Consider the following 21,851-nt stretch of genomic DNA (forward strand, 5'->3'; position numbering starts at 1 on the left):
ATTGGAGTGGTCCTGGTTGGAGGTTGACAGGTTATGATAGTTAGCAAGGTCTACCTGAAGCTTGTGTAAGAGCAACCTCCAGAGTAAGCTCTTGACTCTATTTGAACTCTGTCACTAATACTTTATTAATTACTCTTCTTTCCCCCCATTTGGTCAGGATATAATTGTTGATTTCATAGTGTCAGGTCTGAATTCATCCCTGGGAGTCCTCTCCCACGTCACCAAGGAGACTTTCACCTCTGGATGTCAAGTCCCACGTAGGGTCTGGGGACCTCTTTTGATGTTCAGATATGGCATTGCTCTAAGCTCAACTCTGCAAGTGAAATCACTGTCCTCCCCAATATGTGGGACATGACATCCAGGGGCAAAAGTCTCTTTGGTGGTGTGGGATATGGCTCCCAGGGATGAGCCCCGCCCTGGCATCAACACTTTCATCCTGACCAAAACAGGGAAAAGAAGTGTAACTAATGAAATATCAGTGGCTGAGAGAATTCAAATATAGTTGAGAGGCTACTCTGGAGGCCACTCTTACACAAGCTCCAATTAGACACTGCTACCTATTATAACTTACCAAAACTATTCCAGACAATCCTAAAGAACATCTAGGGCATTACATAAGATTCTACAAAGATTCCATGCAGTAGGGTAACTTCCCAGAAACCTACAACCTCCAGATGGATCCCTGGACCAGATAAGTCCTGAACCCTAGAGGGCCCAGCCTCTCCAGAATATCAGCTAGTTCCATCTCCCTACTCCATATTATGGACACCCCTTCAAACATGAAAAAGCTAAAATGGGCATAGCCCAAATACCCCTAACAGTGGGATAAAAAGATCAAAGGTGATGGTAGTTATACAGAGAAGGTAGCATTTAACAAATGAATATAACTGCTGAATCATTAAATTGTTATTACTTTTAGTCTCCAATATCTTAGAGCAGCTAGAAGTAAAAACCTAAAATTATGGAATTGTAACCCATACCAAACTCTGAAATCTGTTCTACAACTAATTGTTATGCTGTGCTTTGAAATTTATTGCTTTTTTTTTTATGTTATTTTTCACAGAAAAAGAAAAAAATGTCGATTGTGATGATAAAAAATATTTATTCCTTCTAGGCTCCTATATTCTGGGTCATTTAGAAGGAAAAATCTGAGATGATGGTACAGTAGCCATGACAAACTCTGGTATTCGTCTTCTAACTACTCATTGAAGAGTGCTTTGAAAACTACTGTTATTCTCTGTCTTGCTTTGTTGTAATGTTATATTATACAATAAAAAAAAAGAGAGAGCTTTAAAAAAATCAGCCTGTTCTAGCTATCCTGCACACTTTGAGGTTTATCTCGGAAATCCCTGGGGCTCAAACTTCGTGTCTGTCAATTTCTTAGAGTTATCACTATGCTACCATTCAATCTGATAAAAAATGAATTTTAGCCCTCTCCAAGATCTGCTTGTTTTGACATATTTATGTCACTCTCTCATAACTCCAACTTTCATCCTGACCTGGGCCTTCTCTCCTCAAATTAATCTAATTTATTACCATATTAATTCACTGTTGCATTTTTAACTTTGCTTCTATAAAAGGTTTGTTACATGAGTCTATAAAAGGTTTGTTACATGTACATTTGTTAAATTAGCATATCAAGTTAATTTCATAGGCTACAGTTTTGATTATACACTGACAGCATTTTTAAAATTCAATGTAATATCTAAATCATTCTGTAGTCAAATTTTTAAAAAGCATTTATTTTGAAAAATGATAAAACTAAATTTTACGTTACAAAATACAAGGTGTGGGATAATCAAATACAGTATTAGAGGGTGGCACACAAAACAACATTTATTTACAATTTAGAACTAAATTTAGATTTGGTGAGGTATATCTTTTATAAGGCCCTCTAAATCCATCAGCTAACAACATGAGAATTTTACATGAAGCAAAAATCTGGTGGGAGAACAACAAAGAAAATTATTTATAATAGGCTAGAAGCTGATACATAATTACATTAGAAGGTAGACCTGTGTCATTAAAATAATGATTAAACTTCATCATATTCATCTACTACCAACTACATATGGGTGACAGAAGGATATGGAATGAAAGCTCATAAAATGTAATATAACCAAGTCCCATCCCAAGAAAGATGGAGGAGTGAGAAGCTTTGAACAAGGAGCAAAAACAGGAGAAACATCTTTCTCAAAGCTCCAGAAAACAGTCATAGCATTGCAATAACAGAGTAAATGCCAAATCAAAAAATAAAGGCAACTTAAAAATGGTAGGAAAACCCTTGCAGGCCAGTGCTCCATCACCTGATCAGCTTGGCACAGAATAAGCTAGTGATTCCAGTGAGGGTCCCTAGTCTCATTCTAGAGTGAGCAGAGTAACCTTTATGTATATACTAGGATGGGAAGTACGTCTATATCAATCTGACTTGGGACAGCATTAAGGACTGAAGCAGGATATGCTTTGGGGGTTCACCATCCCAGAAATTACCCTGTACCTACAGGCAGCTCTCAGAATGCTGTAGCAGAATAATCAAGTCACAGTGGCCTGAGACAAATGAGTGTCAATTGTGAGACATACAGTGAAACACATGAGACTGTGACAAGACACTGTTTCCTCGGGGAATAGGGACATTGATATCCATGTAAACAGAGGCATTCCCAGGGCTAATTCCCAGACATACAGTGAAGCATATGAGACTGTGACAAGACACAGCTTCCTCGGGGAATAGGGACATTGACATCCATGTAAACAGAGGAATTCCCAGGGTTAATTCCCAGACATACAGTGAAGCACATGAGACTGTGACAAGACACAGCTTCCTCAGGGAATAGGGACACTGACATCCATGTAAACAGAGGAATTCCCAGGGCTAAACATGCATGCCCAGAACATGGGCAGAAAGGACCAGGAAGGATGTCATTTTGCCTTGGATGTCACTAAACCACTGTATAGCTAAGCTTTAAAGAACGAGACTCCCTCAAGATAACATGCAAAGACAGGGAAAGGTTTTTTTTTTTTTTCCTTTTTTCCCCCATTAGTCCTGGCATTAAAAGAAAGCTCTGTAATAACACTAGCTAGATACAAGATTAGCGGTGATCTCAGGGTCTAAATCCCAAACATTAAAATATCAAAATGTCCAAGATGCAACAAAAGATTACAAAACATACAAAGAAACAGGAGCAATGGTCCATGCAAAGAAGATGACAGCATTAGAAACCACCAATGAAGAGGACCATTCCTGGGATCAATCACAAAAAAGCTTGTAAAAAATAGTCCTAAATATGTTCCAAGAGCTAAAGGAAAATATGGACAAAAAAATAAATAAATAAAGGACATCAGGAAGACAACAGATGACCTCAAAAAATATTATTAAAAATAGAAATATGAAAAAGAACAAAACAGAGCTGAATACCACAGTAACAGAAATAAAAAATTCTTTTGAGGAGTTCAGTACCAGATTGGAGCTGGTAGAAGAAACAGTGAACCTGTAGATAAAACAACTAAAATCATTCAGTCTAAGAAATGGAAAGAAAAAAGAACAAGGAAAAGTTAACAGTGCCTCAGAGACCCGTGGGACACCTAATGTGCATGAACATATGCATTGTGAGAGTCTCAGAAGAAGAAAGAGAGAAAGGGCTAGAGAGAATATATAAAGAAATAATGGCTGAAAACTTTTTAAATTTAATTAAACACATCCAAAAAGCTCAGTGAACTCAAACAAGATAAACCCAAATAGACAAAAACAAAGACATAATTAAACTGTCGAAAACAAAAGATAAAGATGGAATCCTGAAAGCCCCAAGAGGCAATGAGTCACATACAAGAGAGTGTTAATAAAACTAAGTGCCAATTTCCCATCAGAAACCAAAAAGGCTAGAAGACAGTGATATTGCATATAAAGTTCTGAAAGCAAAAAATTGCCGACCTAAATCTGGCAAAACCTTTTCAAAAATAAGGAAGGGAGGGCAGGCCACAGCAGCTCAGCAGGCAGAATTCTCGCCTGCTATGCTAGAGACCCAGAGACAGGAATTTTCTGGCTCATGGTTTCAGAAGCTAGGAAGCTTGCTTCGTCCTGGAGTCAGTATCTCTGTTGGCCCACCATCCTTGTGGTTCCTTGGCTTTTTCTCCATGTTCCACTGACTTCTGGCTTCTATTCTTTCCCTCTGGCTGAATTTCATTCTGCTTATAAAGAACTCCAATAATCTAGATTTAAGCCCATCTGGATTCAGTTAGCCACACATTCAAAATAAAATCTTCAAAAGTTCCTATTTATAATGGGTTCACATCCACAAGAATGGACTGCAATTAAGAACATGATTTTTTCTTGGATACACAATTCAACCTATCACACTGTCCTACAACAAGACCTGTTAGCAGCCACCATATGTTAAAATGAAAGAATTTGGTTCCTTTCCTATATTAAACGCATTTCTTAATTGTTTATATTCAAACCAGCATGACATTATAGTAAGTTAGAAATCCTAAGCAGCATGAGAAATATATATTTGTTCTTACTGTGTATATCCTGATTGTTATGTGCTAATATATAAGGCATCTAAGTGTATTTCAAAACATGTTTATTCAGAAAAATGCTCTCTCAGAAGATGAATATTAATCCACATCACATGCACATGCTTTTTTCCACACTCTTATCAGCTATTCTGTTACCTTAATCTCAAATGATAACACCTGAATGGAAAATATTTTAATTTTCACTCAAAGTTTTATTATCTTTAGAACACTAACTAAAAGCCAGTGTACAGCAACTGAAATATAGCAATACTGTATATATACTTTATATAATTTAGAAACTCATACTGTTTTATTATGTTTATTTCTCAATAATATGGACATTCATTCTCCATGCTTATGTAATTAATGATGACCTTTATCCTCAACAGAGGTTCTCAACATATTAAAACTGCACCTTCAATGGGACTTATCTCTCTCCTACTTTGGTCACTAATATAGTCCTAAGGCCCTGAATGGCACATAGCAGGCATTCACTAAAAATCTGATGAATGAAATCTAATTCAACCCTAAGGCCCAGGTCACAGTTAATGCCAGAATTAGAACTGATCGCAACCCTTTAATTTAGGGCCGTTTCAAATGTATCATTTATTAAATTCTCAAGATTATGTTTTTAAAAAACAAGAGGGAAAACAGTTACTTTTGCAGTGACTAATTTTTTAGAGGAGTGTTTATGCTGATCCTAAGAGAAATAAGCAGTTTCTGGCTATAGTTCTTAGATGGGGTATATAATCTATGAGGTTTACATAGTAAATACGATATGCAGATAGAAACATTGACCTTTGAAGCTTGCAGGAAATCATAACTGCCTGAAATCCACACCATCAATTATCAAATGAAAATCTACACATCTAGCTTCTGTGGGAGCCAACCTCTGAAAATATAAGTCAGCATGGATTTGAGATGGCAACTGTGTGAATACAACAGCTTCACATTAAAAAATATATATGTAGTACAGTTTATTTTAAAATTGATTTTACTCCCACTGTATAACTATTCTTCTAATATAGAGAGGCCAACCATAATTAAATCTGATTAGATCTCATGCCAAGTCAGTCAATCTGATAATGTCAGACATTAAGAAGGCATACATGATTTAGTCACACTGTCCACTAACAGAAGCATGTACACCAAACAAAGCAATTATTTCCCAGAACGCTAAAATCACTTAAATTAGCTCTTTCTTAGGTAGATATAAAGAATTATTACTCTGCTAAAATATTAACACTATGAAGAAGTCTTCTTTTTCTTTATTGTTCTAGCTTGTAAGCTGCCGGAATGTGATATACCAGAAAGAACGGCTTTTAAAAGGGGGAATTTATTAAGTTGCAAGTCCACAGTTCTAAGGCCTGTGAAAACATCCCAACTAAAGCAAGCCTATAGAAATGTCCAATCTAAGGCATCCAGGGAAAGATACCCTGGTTTAAGAACGCCGATGCCCTTCAGAATTTCTCTCTCAACTGGGAAGGCACATTGGAACACGGCAGCATCTGCTAGCTTTCTCTCCTGGCTTCTAGTTTCATGAAGCTCCTCGGGGGGCATTTTCCTTCTGTATCTCCAGAGGTCGCTGGCTGCACAGGTTTATAACTCTTTCCGAAATGGTTCCCTCTCAAAGGGCTGCAGTAAGCAACCCCACCTTGAATGGGTAGAGACACACCTCCATGGAAATCATCTAAACAAAAGTTACCACCCACAACTGGGGGGGACACATCTCCATAGATAATTTAAAAACTTCCACCCAGCAATACTGAATGAGGTTTAAAGAACATGGCTTTTCTGGGATCTACCACAGATTCAAACCAGTACATGTATCAATCCTTGTTTATATAATGTAAACTCAAAAATTCAGTCAGGATTAGAAATAAAAACAGTTTTACAAAAGTACAAGTGCTTACAATGTAAATAATGTCCCAAAATAGCATCTTGAAATTATTTTATTTTGTACATAATGGTTAGAGATCTCAAACCATCCTCTCTACCTGTCATTTTTATAGATTTGTTACACTAAAGCTTAACTTTAAACAATCAGAAGGAAAAGCAGCATGATCATTTCAACACAGAAGTTTGTGTCACGATCCTGCTTTAAGACTAGACATAAACATTTCAAAGGGCAGAAAGCACTACGGAATATATCAGTGTTTTTTAAAAGTTTCTACTTTTTTTTTCTTCTAGGACATGAAAAGATTTAGAGAAGGTAAATGGAAGGGTATTCTATGCTAACGATTTCTTCTTGCTCCATACATTAGAACTTCTCAGTTAAAATTACTTTTGATTTACCTAAAGACAATACAATTTTAGTTTTCTATTGTTCAGTTTTAAAAGGTTTATTTATCAACACTACAACATAAATTTAAAAGAATAAATGAAAGGTACCTTTTATAGAACTACAATTTTAAGAAATGGATCGTGATTTATTGCCTGGGTCTTAAGGAAAAAAGGGACGAGGTAAGTAACTTATTGAAGGAGCTGTGTAAAAGAAATTAATAATAATTGGCAATCATGGAGTTTTTCTAACAACCAACCTATGCATGTATCAGATAATTGTCTTACTTTCACTGGTATCACAAGGCAGATAAAAAGGGACAGAAATTGTAAAAATAATAAGAAGAAGAAGCTTATCTCAACATTTCTCCCCCACACCATGTCTTATCAAACTACAAGGCCCCCAGTATCTTTCTGTAAGTCCTGTAAGTGACATCCTCTCAAATGTGGTCCGTGGAAATCAGATGAGATGGAGGCAAGCATTGTCTTAAAAATTCAGAATTTTTAATGAATCTGGATCTGCTGGGCAACATAATCCTCTTAAAATTCAAACTTGATCTTCCAGACACTGACAAAAAGGGAACAGGAGTTCTCTGACTTCTAAACCTTCCCTTCCCTCTTCCCTCCCCTCCCCTCTTCCAGGCAGTTCTTTTTTAAAGTATTAGCCTCTTCCAGGCAGTTCTTTTTTAAAGTATATTATTTCTTTTTAGTTAAGAAAGTTAAATGCCCCTACTTATCAAACTGACAATAATAAGAATATGAGACTACAGAACATTAGAAAATGTCATACATTACAAGCCCTTTGTCCACACAGAAACCAAAGTGTTCTGTTTTTTAAGTAAATTCTCTTGAGACTCCTCCACTTAAAATACTTTAAAGACTTCCCATTGCTCTTAGTGTAGCAAGCAGGCTCCTTGCAGCAGGTGGGCCCCTCACCCCTCCTTGCACATTTCAACTACCTCTTTAAAAATTTCTCAAATTCCTCTGAGCAGTCAGAACTACAGGTAAACAGGATGCCTGCCCCGAGAACGGGTAAAACTGCATGTAGGCAAGATAAGACAAATTCCTGTAAAGAAACCCTCCCCTAACTGCTCATCTGATTCTGTAAACTCAGCTTCACACCTTTCCCAATTTTAACCAGCAATCATTTCCTTCCAACACCACCAGTTACCATATTAAGCATGCGTCATCTTTAATGTGTCATCCTGTCTATAAAAACTGATGTTAACCTTTTGTTCAGGGATCAGACTTTCAGAGGCTACTCAGCTGAGCCCTATGGCCATGAATGAATAAAAACCTACCACTCCCTGAAACTTCAGAGCCTTAGCCCCAGTTTGTTCTGTTTCCATGTAAGGTTCCTGAAGTCTACAGCCTTGTCCCGGGTTTCGCACAACATTTCTGGGGGCTCGTCTGGGATTGAGAGCCAGTGACATTATCACCTCCCTCAACAACGGTGGCATCACCTGGACCAGACACCCGACAGAATCCAGTGCTAGCAATGGGGCTTTTCCCCACCTTTCAGATTCCTAACCTCCCCAGTTGGGGCACTCATCACTGCCAGAACAGTGATGGATCTGGGACAGCTTCTGGAATCAGGTTTCTGGGAGTGCTGCCCATCTGACTGGTAATTGCCCAGGTGCATCAGTTTCAGCCCACTTGTAAAAGGCTAGCGGAGCCTGAGTGGAAAGGGAGCCTGATCACCTCCCAGATACTCTCCAAGTACCAGTCTCCACTTGGAGGACCAGAAGAAATGGAAGTTTTCTGGTCCAGTTTCATGAGGGGCAATGCAGGAGGGATGTTGGAGTGTGTGCATGTGACTGCGTGAATGAAAGGAAGTCCTGGACCACTGGAGTCATGCACCAGGTCGCGAGTGAGCTCAGATTCTGCGAGCAAGCTCAGATTCTGCAAGTTCGTGGCGATCCTCATATGGCTCAGGGTGGGACACTCCGAAAGGGGGGGGGGGGGGGCAGCTGGGGCTTTATACCATACCACTAAAGCCAAGAGGCACCCAATATCCCCGCTAGGGGAGCAGACAGACCAAATAAAGCAACACTTTATTCAAAACGCTTTGTTGTTGTAAACCCTTTCCCTAATTGTTCGTGCCACCGACATGGGAGGGGAAGTCAGTAAGATACCGCAGTGGTGGTGCACGATGTCTAACTTTAAAAAAGCTTTTACTGATGACTGGGGAGTCAAGCTGACCCCTGGCCAACTTAGGAAACTGTGTAAATTAAAATGGACCACTTTTAGGGAGGATAAAAAGAAATTCTCTTGTATTATGGCTTATCATTACTCTGTTTTATAAATTAAATTTTCACATTTCAGAGTAAGAGGAGAACATCTATGTGGGGGGTTTAAAATTTATCTAATGAAGAGCATCTGTTCTGTACAACTGATGTTGCCACTGCATGACCTTGGTAAGAAACAGTTAAAATGTGCACTCTAGCTAGGAGGATTGGCTATCCTCCCAGATGGTGGTGTACTTTAATAAAAATATCTCGGTCCCAGGAAGCTCCTCTTGGTCCCTAGCCAGTTCCCAGAGGACCAAACTGGCCTGGTCACATAAGCTAACTGGAATTTGGCCACTATCATGAGAAGATATCACAAAAAGAAAAAAAAAAAACCTGCATGCGAGCAGTTAAGAGAAAAAAAAGAGGAGAAACTTAGGAAAAGAAGAAAGAAAATAATCTTATGAAAGAGGGAGAGCACCTCAGCAGAATCTTATGCTCTGCTAGGGATCTTAACTAAGGAGACTCTGAATGCTGTCCCCAAGACTGCTGTGGATTTTTACTAATGAGAGTTAAAATGCTGCTTCTGAAACTCTCCAGCACTTCTTTTCAGGTGTTGGTGCCATTTTTCTGGTGATATATCTATGCTTTATTTTTGAAGGTTCTTTTAATTACTATCTTTTTAATTATTTTCTTCAATTATTTTCCTAACAAATCTGTCTTTATATCACTGAAGTCTGAGTGTCTGCGAATCCGAACCTATAAATTAAATGACCACAAATATCATGTTGCCTTTTGCGTGAGAAAACTGGCACTGTGAGCAGGATTTGCATTTCAGCATGGCTTCACAGTGATGAAGGTTAAGACAAGCTTTAGAAAATCTGTGCAGAAAATATGGACTATGTTCTTCTGAATACTGTAATGCCTTACTAGAACCATTTCTGTTAAATTTAAAGTGGCCGGTTTCTTGTCCTTTTTGTACGTAGAATATTTTGGATTTAAACAGTTTGTCTCTCTGGTTTGCACTTTCTAATGCTATAAGACATTTGGGAATTTTAAAATCAAGTACCTTCAAAATTTACTTGAAATAGATTAAAAGTGAGCCATAAGTTTTGGACATAAATTAGAAGATCTTGTCATTTTTGAAAAAGTCCTCTAAGCTCAAAGTAAGGAACCAAGAAATCCCAGGATGGGATAATTTACCTTACTCCTTATTTGCAAAGGAATGGGCAAAATACACGGGACCCTGTGAAGATTGGGGGAACAGAATTAAACAGGGACAGCCTATTCAGGTTGCTCTGTGTCTAGAAAACATTCCATTAGAAAAAGGGAAAGAAATAACTGGAGTGTGCAGAAGAGGATGGGCTTTCTTAATGGAATATAGAAAAATGTGTGAACAGAGAGAGCAATCTCCAAAAAAATGAATTATGAAAAGGAACTGGCAGAATTACAGGAAAAACTGTCTATGCTGCAGAATCAAAATTTTGTTTTGGAAAATCAAGTTTGTAATTATCAATCAGTAGTTGAGAGGGCCGCAGTCCATGTGGCCCAATAAAAATATAAAAACAGACAAGGTAAAGTGAACAAAGGGAAAGTACATACGGTACTAGCCACTGCCGCTGTTGATTGGGACACTGATAAGTGGGACAGTGATGTGTGGAATAAACAGATAATGAAGAAGATGGGAATATTTTATTTGTTCTTTGTTTTTTTCACATGGGCAGGCACCGGGAATCCGGCATGGCAGGCAAGAACTCTGCCAATGAAAGATGGGAATATTTTAGATGAGAAAGTTTGTCAGAAAAAAAAAGTAAATATCCTACAAAAATAGGAGCTGGCCCAATACAAAGGCAAAAAGGAGAGAAACAGGGCAATCAGGTTACTTTCAAAACCACTATAAAAGAACAAAAATTAATTAACATTCTTAGGTGTTTTACTCAGAAAACTAGTGAGTCATTAATTACCTAGGTGGTCAAAACTGTCGATGCAAGGGCTGGAGGAGTGGTGCTGGACTATGCTGATCGCATAAAACTTGTAGGAATTAGTACCAATCCCTTTATACAAACTGATTCTCAGGGAGTTTAGTCGGTAGACTGGAAAAAGTTCTAACTTGCTGGCACTGGCTGCACAAAGGTGGAATAAGCAACGCCCTGTTGACACTATGTGGCCACAAAATAATCGACCCTGGTACACTTTGTGAGATGCTATGCAAAACTAAAAAATGAAGTTACGAAGTCAGCAATTGTATTAGGAGAGGCCAAGATATACCACCTCCTCCCTGTCAATGCTTCACAGAGAATGCTATCATTAAGGCAGCACCTCCAGCATATAAACACTTGATAATAACTTTATAATTAGGAGAAACAGGCAATCCATTTAACAGTGTCTTAAATAAAATGGCAAAGTTGCGAGACATGGGAGACTGGAATACAGGAAAAGGAAGGGCCAAAAGATATAATGGGAAATAATTCCCCAACACCAGTAACAGGATTTCCCGCAGAGACATGTTCCAAATCCTGCTGGAAGCTGGGATCAACTGAAAAAGTATTAACATTTTGTCAAATAATGAAATAAAGAGAATGTATGAAGAAAAATGTGAACCAAGTTATAATCGTAAAGTGAATAGTGCTCCTACTCCTGGCAATGCAGAAAACCTGCATCCAGCTCCCTTGGCACCTCTGTACCCTCATTTAATCCCTTTCTTCCAAACAAAGGGATTAGGCCAAACCCCATTATCTTTAACTCCAAATGTGTGGCTCCCCTTTGTTTCATATTTTTTAATTGGGGAAGCAATTTAATATTTAAAAACTCCTTGCTTGCAGTTTAATTCTTACAGTTTTTTTTTAAGTCTTAACATATGCCATTAGTTCTTATTAAAAAATTGTATATTGATGTTTCATATACGCAGTAACTAAAGCATTTTAAGTATTTAACATTATACTGACAAATTTGATTTTGATAATAAGTATGTGGTGAAATGTCTGCTTGAAGTAATGACTTAAATATGATTATAAAGGATGTGTTTTTACTAAAAGGAAAAAGAGAGTTTTGTCCTAAGATAAAATAAATGGCTGTTACAGCATAAGGAAAATATAAGACAAAGTCTGAACAAATACAGTAAGTTGCCAAAGGTTTGTGGAAAAGGAAATTATGGTCAAAGTTAGGAAAAGTTTTAGGTGAACTAAAAGGGAAGGTGTTGGAAGCAGTACCCGAACCCTTCAGCATCTACCCTCCCTTACATGAATTTAATTCAGGGGACTTGATGTGGGTAAAAGACAGGAAAAAAAGGCTCTCTCCAGCCTTAATGGAGAGGTCCTCACCATGTTGTTTTAATAATCCCAACAGCTGTTAGAGTTGCAGAGGTCATCCCGTGAATTCACCACTAGCTAGCCCTGCTCTAGCTCACCAGAAGTAGCTAGTCAACGTAAGGCTGAAGCCTAAGGAGATCTCCAAGCCCTACCTCAGTCACCCTGGAAGCTGACTCATCTACGCAGGGCCAAAGATTAAGGAATGGATGCATGGACATCCCAGCCTGCCAGGTCTGTGGACTAATAGTCTTTTCTTGCTTTTTGTGTTTGTCTTACATTCAGCAGTTTTAGCCCTCCTGTAAAAATGTTGCCTGGAGTTCTACCGGAAAACCAACTTTACTCTAATTTGGTGGAATTCCTCTTACCCAGGTAACGTCCCCCTTCCTAGCTGCTACCCAGAGTGTGCGTCTCCATTCCTTCCCTGAGGCAAATTGTACATTCATGTGGTGGCACTCCCCATAGCCGGTACCACGCACCTCACTCCTGTTTCTGCTTGGCATAGCTATAAGCCCTTCCAAAGGGAATGACACATGCCAGGCATGCCTCAAGACCACCTATACTGGGAAAAAGGTGAAAACTATAACCGGTATTCATGCCAGGGCAGTTCTCAGACCTGTATTATTCTGTATCACCCTAAAGGAAGGTCCTCCAGTAAGCTATAATTCCACCTCGCCAGGTTCAATAGTGCTGTTTTTGCTACTCTAGGGTGGCAAGGCTATCGCCATAACCCCTAGAGAAGGAAACAGTTCCCAAGTCCACCTGACCTTCAACACATGTACAGTTTTACCTCCCACCGAATCCGACACCTTTCCTGGTGCAGTCCTCCTGGTAATGCAATGCATACGAGATTAGAGGGGAGCTCTTGGCTATGCTGAGGTGGAGGCCTCCTGGGAGCTGGTGCCATGCAGTTTGTCTCTTGCCCACAGTTATGAGCTGGGCCCTCACTGGAGAAAAAACCTGGATTCCCCAAAACATGTGACCAGAGCCGGGGCCCTGACAGCTCTGGAAATCCCAAGGCAGGTGCTGGGCGTGAAGGCTAGGGGGAATAGGCTGTCAAGGAAACAGATGGGACCCTCTCAGGGGGTACTGCCCCTCCTTCACTTGCATACCTCACATCGCCCTGCTTGGGCCCGGAGGATGGCTGGTTAGCCAAAGATGGGTAAGATTCCTCAGGGAAGAACAACCTAGGACAGGCACAGTTGCAAAGGGGCCATCAGGAGAAAACTTGAGGTCAACAGAGATGGAACACAGACCCTCACATCCCCCTAAACTCTGTAGGGGCCTAAACCCTGCATGGCTACCTTGTTTCCCACACTCAGCTCAAATCGGGATATACCAACTGCTACAACAAGAAAAGGACAAAATATAGGCGATGCCATAACTCCCTCTAAGTCAGGGCATGCATCAAGGGGGGTAAATGTAGCAAGCAGGCCCCTTGCAGCAGGTGGGCCCCTCACCCCTCCTTGCACATTTAAACTAACTCCTCTTTAAAAACTCCCCTAAATTCCTCTGAGCAGTCAGGACTACATGTAAACAGGATGCTTGCCCCAAGAATGGGTAAAACTGCATGTAGGCAAGGTAAGACAAATTCCTATAGAGAAACCCGTCCCCTAACCGCTCATCTGCTGCTGTAAACCCAGCTTCACACCCTTCCCAATTTAAACCAGCAATCATTCCCTTCCAATACCACCAGTTACCATATTATGCATACCTTGTCTTTAACATGTTATCCTGTCTATAAAAACTGATGTTAACCTTTTGTTCAGGGCTCAAACTTTCAGAGGCTACTTGGCTGAGCCCCATACCCATGGATGAATAAAAACCTACTTTCTGAAACTTTGGAGCCTTGGCCCCAGTTTGTTCTGTTTCCGCGTAACATTCCTGGAGGCTTACAGCCTTGTCACTGGATTCGCTCAACATCAGGAAAAAACACAAAATCTTTAATCTGGTGAAAAAGACCCTATGATCTAACTCCAGTCCTATATTGAGCCACTCTACTCCAGACACCTCAGGATTCCAAGCATATTTAGTCTAATTTCAGTTCCTAGAATATGCCCACCTTTTACCGATCTCAAGGTCTTCACATATGCTCCCTCCTCACAGTAAAACACTTCTTTCCCCCACTCTGCCTACACATACTTCAGTGCTTGGCTTTTTTTTTTTTTTTTTTTTTTTGAATTGGTTTTATTCAGTTTTTTACAGAAACCTGATTGGAGTTGGGTATGTAATTATAAGTCCAGAAACAATTTCTACAAAAATGCTCATACAATGCCAGAATTCTTTAAAAGCAACTAATATCATATTCTTGTTTTGCATAAAACATGCATGAGTATCAACTGCCTCATCATGGCCAAAATCAGTCTCTACAAGAAGAGATGGTTCAAAACAGTCAATAAAAACACTAGTCATGAACAACAGGTAAGAAAGAGGTGTTCTGGTTACTGTAAAGAAGGAACAGTACCTTTCATAAAACAAGCCCTTCAGCAATGGGATGATCTGCAATTACGTGCTGCACAGTAATGCAGCACCTAGAAACTTGATCCTAACCTGTGAGAGGAAGAACTTTCTGGTAGCTAAATCAGAAATTTGAGAAGATATAAACTTTTTAGGCCACAATGGTACACAAATAGTGCAATCCTTCAGGAGTTCAAAAAATCCTCAGACTCAGAAAAAAGTTCCCAAGCTGTTGATTGTAAACAACCTCAAAAACACCCTGAGCTTTTTAACCCTGCCCTCTCTACAAGGCCAGCTTGGGGCACAAAATCACCTCTAGCAGCCATAGATGGCTTCACACATCTCCATGAGGTTCTGTAGTATCTATAATTAGGTGGTTTAGTGGGTATACCGTTTCTTTGAGACCTTGGCTTTTTGTAGGCCGGGTCCATCTTGTCCAGAGATTGGTGGGCTGTCATATACATGGTGACTGACAGGCACACAAAGGAATAGCACACACGTGTGGCCACAAATCTTAAAATGCTTTTGGTTGCATACCTCAAAATGTGCCATCTATTGTCAGGAAAGACCTCATTCCTCCAGAGGAAAAGAACAACTGAAGACCACATTTATCAAAAGGTGTTTTCCATATAGCTGAGGGGCTTTAAGGAGATTTCACACAAACTGAAAGGACTTCCCCTCAAATACAGGATTTTATAAAACATTTTGTGAGGATCTTCAAAAGAAGATTTCATAGCCATTAAGGAACCAGCTGTGGACATAAAGTTTATATACATAAATCTCATCATTCATGCAACCTAGGAACCTCTTCCAGAGCCTGCCTCTTCCAAAGTAAGGGCAAGTGTTGCCCTGCTCACTTAAACTAAGTCAGTATGTTTTTTCCAAAGTAGAGCTTTAAGGGAAAAATAATAATTTATTGGGGTTCTAATAACATTTTCATAACAGAATATCAAAATAGGTATGTTTCTAATATATGCATATGAATATCCCTGATAACATAAAGAAATCCAAAAGATTTTGTAAACCACCAATATTTACAGGGATAATACCTAGTCTGTTTCACTAGGCAACAGAAAAGGGACTTATATACTGGCCAATTTTCTCTAAGAACCTGTAAGCACTACAGTACAGAAATTCTAGTATTCTAGTGCCGTTAGAATTGTGAACGAAAATGTCACTTTTAATTTACTAGTAAAAATTATACCAAAGGTTCCTTCCTCAATTTTGCCATCATCCAGTCTCCCTGCCTGTGACAGATATCCAGGTCAGAAACTCAATGGCCTGGCCACTTGGGAGGTGAAAAAAAACACTTCAGAGGTCCCTTTCTCAGCCATAAACAACCCTCAAAAAGCAGGATGTGGGAGAAGGAGCACAACAGGCTTAAGGAAGCTTTGACCCAAGGCACCACTATCATAGGGGTGAGGGAAGACCCAGAGAGGTTCTAGCTGACAGGAAGAGAACCGTCTGCAATGCCCCACAGAGTAGGTCTTGGAATCTAACAGCTCTCTGGCAAAGTAGACACAGTAGGGAGTTAAAGAAGAAATCATAAAAAAAGAAACCAATTTAATTTATCAAAATCAAATCAAACTTCCTAAAATTTAAAAGCAAATAGCCAACGGGGATATCAGGGTCAGGTGGTGGGGGTTGGAGTTTGAGGAATATGTTGAATTTAGCTGAGTCATAAAGAAGAATGCTGATTGTGAAATCAGCATCCACACTGTGGCTACTGTAGTTAAGGAGAACAAGGGAAGCACAAGGCTGAAGGAAGAGGAGGCCTCTCAAAAGAGAGGTGGAAAGCAGACCAAATGTGAAATATGCCTCTTTTATTCCTGGAACAGTAAGTGGCATTTTCATTGGCCTGAAAGAGTAGGCTCATATTCCTTTCTAGCTGCAATAATACTGCACCCCATCCACTCTTCTTCTCTTTTTTGACTGAAATTCTTCAAAGAACTGCTGGATGTCTTCTCTCTTAACAACCGTTCCTTCATCAGCAAATCTCTTGAGATAGTCTTTAAGTTCAGTCTTCAAGTCATTGTATTCACAAATAAGTTCCACTTGCTGCACTCTATTCATGCTGTTAAGGGTATCCATTAAAGGGTCTCTCCTGTCAGTTGCCTGGTCAATCTTGCCTTTGTTTTCATAAGCTAGAACTGTGTCATATTCATCTGTCAGGAAGAGGACATCTAGATCCCCATACATTTTCATACAATCTTTGCAGGTACATAACTTGCTACGCCAGTTCAGAGGCCAATAGGTGGCAGTGTCTTTCTTTATAAAATGTTTAGTTTTAAGTGCCTGAAGTATGCAGCCAGACTGTGATTCGGTGTTGAGACTTTGATTCTTAAATGCTGTCTGGAGATCAGATTCAGAACTAGAGCTGGTACACGGTTCAGTAGTCTGCTCTGCTTTAACTTCCTTGATGGCATCTTTTCCATTTTCTGGGATATCCTCTTTGAGGATACCACCTTGATGATTTCCATTTTCAGTTTTGATAACTCCCTGATCAGCTATTCCATCAATATTCAGGGCCAACCCATCATCCTCGGCAGATATTTTGGTCACTGCCAAATGTGCAGCATATGTCCACAAGAAAGAGCAGTGTTCCATACAAGCCTGGCATACCATCTCTTGGAAATCCCCACTCTCAGGGGGAATGGCACCAAGATGCCTTCCATGGAACCAGTCTTCACAGACTATACACTGGATCATCTCATCTGGAATCTCATCTTCAGGATCAGGATAAGGTCTCTTGCAGATGCAGTACAATCCAAAAAAGTTGTCATTGTATTTATTGCCTGAATTTATCTTTGTTTTATCAGGAAATAATTTGCATTCCAAATTTTTAAACTTGCTGTTTCCACAATCACAACGAAAATTTCTTTTTGTGTATAACTCAAATAGTTTATGACTTCCATGACATTCATAACTGCAAGCTAGGCAAATTCCAGCTGGTTCTTCTCCCTCTGGAGTGCAGGTACTACAGGCATACAGTGCTTGTCTCTTTACTGAGCCCCGCGAATAGGAGCACTTCTCGGAGTCGCTGCCGCCCAGTACAGCGCACGCCTCATTCTCCAGCTCTTCGTCCTCCTCAAGTACGTCGACCAAGGATACCACGGGCTCCAGGTCCGATTGCCGACCGGCGAGCCCCTCGGCCCCGGCCATCCTCAACTGTCACCCTTACCTTAGCTCTGCCCGGGCCAGTGCTTGGCTTTAAGGGTGTTTTTTCAAAGATAATTTCTTTATATATATATATATATATATATATATATATATGTGTGTGTGTGTGTGTGTATATATATGTTTATTGTAAGCAAACAAACATACAAACATTCTTGACAGGGTTACAATCAATGGCTCACAATATCATCACATAATTGTGCATTCATTACCATGATCATTTTTTTTTAACATATGTATCTCTCCAGCAAAAGAAATAAAAAAAGAAAAAACTCAAGAAAAGATAGTTTCTTTTTCTGCCACTCCTCCCCACACTCCATTAAATGTGCTTTCACATCATCCTGTATTTCTCTTTCACAGTTTTTCTCACAATTACAATTAAATAGAGAATAATTGTTGACTCTCTCTCAATCTTTTCCTCTAGAATGTGGGAGTATAAACCATGGCTGTTTTGCTCATTATTCTAGCTAGTCTGGCTAACCAGCACAGTGCCTTGCATACATTAGGCACTCAGTTGTTTTCCAATGGGGCTATTGATAGTACCTCCTTTACAAGACTATTTTGAAGATTAAATTGAATAGTTCACATACAGCCCAGGGTCCTAGAGCCTGACTAGCACTCAGTACATGTTAGCTTTTATTATTAATATAGATTTTATATAAGATGGGTAAATATGGACAATTAGGCAAAATTTATCAAAACTGTTCAAAAACTGTTTGACACAGGCTCTACTCCTAGACATTTACTGTAAGGAAATGAGAGCTATGCAGAATTTATAAACAAGGATAGTCAAGGCATCATTATTTTTAAAAGTAAAGAATTCTGATAATAGGAGTGATTAAATTATGGAAATACAGATGAGGGAATATACAGGCATTGAAAATCATTTTCTTAATTAATCCAGGCATTTCTTCAACAGTGAGTTTCCATGACTTTAAAAGGTTATCACAGGACACTAATTTTTTTATATTTACAGACTACCACTGATTTTAAATGTGATCCAAGATCAGAAATAAGCACTACATACAGGAAGACAAAATACAACATTAAAGCAATCCATAACTACTGTGCTTTAAAAAAAATTGTTTTTCAACAGCCTTATACTATAATATTTGACTTTTTAATCAACTATACTTTTTTCCATTATATCAGAGGGTTTCTGCACAAGAATGATTCAATCAGTAAGAAATGTGATATCTGTAAATATCTGAATCACTTCTTTAAACAGCCTATGTCAACTTCAAATAAAAATAATCCTGTAAAAGTGGGAGAATGATTTGTAATTCAGCAGTTTTAGAGTTCATTCACTTGTCTATTTCATGATACTTAAAATTTTTTTTTATATTGTGAGATTGTTTTAGGAAAGGGAGAGCAAGACATAAAAATACAAAAGAAAAATAATACTCTAAGAAAAAAAGATGACAATTTCTATTTGAAGGTATGTATTATGTATGTAACCATCCCACAACTACTTCAAATCACTACTCCCGCCAGCCAACCACAACACTCATATTCACATGCACACACTCAGCATCTTTTGAAGTCCAATTAGAATATAAGTTCCAGGAACTCAAGGTCCATGTCTTTTGTCATTATTGCTAACATCTTCACTTCTGCCTCTCATTGCAAGCTAAGAACTGGGAACAGAATGAGTAAGTTAAGATGAAGCCGGTTCCCTCAAAGTTGCTCCCAGGTTAGAGGAGATACAGGTTGATCTGATCAGGGGCAGCCTGTTAGCTAACTGGGTATGAATACAGCTGTCAAGAGAATTTTATCAAATATTAGATAAATAAGGCTCTTACTCCATAACTTGTAATGAAAAACCAGATTTGCTTGAGAAATACAACTACACATCGAGGAGAAATTGTTAAATAAATCCCAGAAAGAGTTATTAAACATTATATCTAGTAACAAATATCCAAACGAATGAGAGTTGCAGGGAGCTTTCTGGAACAGAGAGCTAGAAATACTAGAAGTCATATCAAACCACTTTCCTCCTAGTCTTTTGCCAGGGGCTTAGTATGGATTGAATCATGTCCCCCACAAACACATATTCAAATCCTACTGCCCTGTCTTGGGGATGTGAGCCCATTTGTCTTATAAATAGGATCTTAGAAGAAGTTATTAGTTAAGGCCAAATTAAACCCAGGAAAGGACTTAATCCACACGACTGGAGTCCTTACAAGCAGAGGAAATTTGAACCTAAGGTATAGGAGATAAAAGGAGACAGAAATTGAGTCATGGATTGCCAGCAAGCTACCATCAGAACTGTAAGACTGTTCTAGTTTGCTAGTTGCTGGAATGCAATAGATCAGAAATGGAATGGCTTTTAAAAGGGGGAATTTATAAAGTTGCTAGCTTACAGTTCTAAGACCATGAAAATGTCCCAATTAAAGTTAAGTCTATAAAAAGTCCAAAGTAAGAAACCAAGAAGAGGTTACCTTCACTCAAGAAAGGCCGATGAAGTTCAGGGTTTCTCTTTCATCTGGAAAGGCACAAGGCAAACATGGCAATGTCTGCTAGCTTTTTCTCCAGGCTTCTTGTTTCATGAAGCTCCCCCAGGGGCATTTTCCTTCTTCATCTACAAAGGTCTCTGGCTGCGTGGGCTTTTGTGGTTCTTGCTGCTCTGATGGATCTCTTCTTTTCTATTTTAAAGGATTCCAATAAACTAATCAAGACCACCTAGAATGGATGGAGTCATATCTTCCTCTAATCTAAGGTTAATACCCACAACTGGGCAAGTCACCTCTCCATGAAGATAATCTAATCAAAAGATTCCAACCTACATTATTGGATAGGGATTAAAAAGAAATGGTTGCTCCCACAAGATTGCATCAGGATTAAAACGTGGCCTTTTTTAGGGCATATAATCCTTTCAAACTGGCACAAAGATAACTTGGTGAAAGCATGACCTACCAACACCTTGACTTTGGACCTCTGGCCTCCAAAACCATGAGCCAATAAATTCCTGTTGTTTAAGCTAACCAGTCTGTAGTATCTATTACAAAAGCCCTGACAAACAGCTACAGAGGTAAATCCACAGTTGGTACATGTATCAGAGCCTCCTTTCTGTATATCTATATGTGACCGATGGTTCCTGAAGGCCAGAATATCTGAACATAAAAATGTAGCTAGGAGAACAGCAAAAATAACTCTTACAGGGTGGTAGGAAAATCCTCAGCCCCAGTGTGTTTGTGAATTCAACAGTTCCCATTATTATCAAGCCTTGGATTGCCATGGGCTTTCTGCTCTTTCCCAACGAATAGTTCTTTTCTCTGCACAAGCTATTTCTGCTACTACTGCTTTTGCTCAAATATCAACCTAAAGTTGCACTTTGGTGCCCAGAGAATCTGAGATTCTCTTAACTAGCCCTCTGTATGACAGAAAGTGATTCCTTCCCTCCCTCCACCCACCCTATACTCCCCAGGAAATCCTGACCCTTTGAAGGATGAAGACTGAATTTTGGTGAACTGTACTTCTTTCAGGTTAATAAATATAATCCATTTTCTAAGCAGCTTCTATATTTCTTTACTTCAGTGTGCCCTCAACAGCAACACAGGTTCTAAGGTTTTCCAACTTTTTAGCTTTTAACTCTATACGTCAACTATAAATGACTTTAGACCCACCTAAAACAAGCTTCCTGTATGAAGATGACAAACCCAACTTCCTTGTCAACAGCTCCCTGTCACTTCCATTACATACATTCCTGGATAAGGAAGTCCCTGAGGCTGGTTGAGTCCAGCAGAACAACAAAATCATCCACTGAAGGAGAAGTAGCAAAAAGGAGTACCTTTTCATTCTTACTAGGATTTCTTGTTTTCTCTATCACTCTCCAGTTTTTTTCACTCTCCAGTCGGCAAGTTTTTTTTTTTTTTTTTTAACTCCGACA

The 21,851-nt window shown here is 39.2% G+C and overlaps 2 protein-coding genes across 2 annotated transcripts in view; both read right to left on the reverse strand.

Annotated features, from left to right (window-relative positions):
• UBE2E2 (ubiquitin conjugating enzyme E2 E2) overlaps positions 1–21,851 on the reverse strand; it is a 477,055-nt gene that overhangs the window by 338,634 nt on the left and 116,570 nt on the right. The window lies entirely within an intron of this gene.
• Positions 16,332–17,977, reverse strand: LOC143657511 (putative E3 ubiquitin-protein ligase UBR7). Its single transcript, XM_077130021.1, has one exon. It carries the CDS (start codon positions 17,945–17,947, stop codon positions 16,670–16,672), a length of 1,278 nt encoding a protein of 425 aa, XP_076986136.1. The 5' UTR covers positions 17,948–17,977; the 3' UTR covers positions 16,332–16,669.

This window comes from Tamandua tetradactyla, chromosome 15 (genome assembly GCF_023851605.1).
Source record: "Tamandua tetradactyla isolate mTamTet1 chromosome 15, mTamTet1.pri, whole genome shotgun sequence".
NCBI classification, from domain to species: domain Eukaryota; kingdom Metazoa; phylum Chordata; class Mammalia; order Pilosa; family Myrmecophagidae; genus Tamandua; species Tamandua tetradactyla.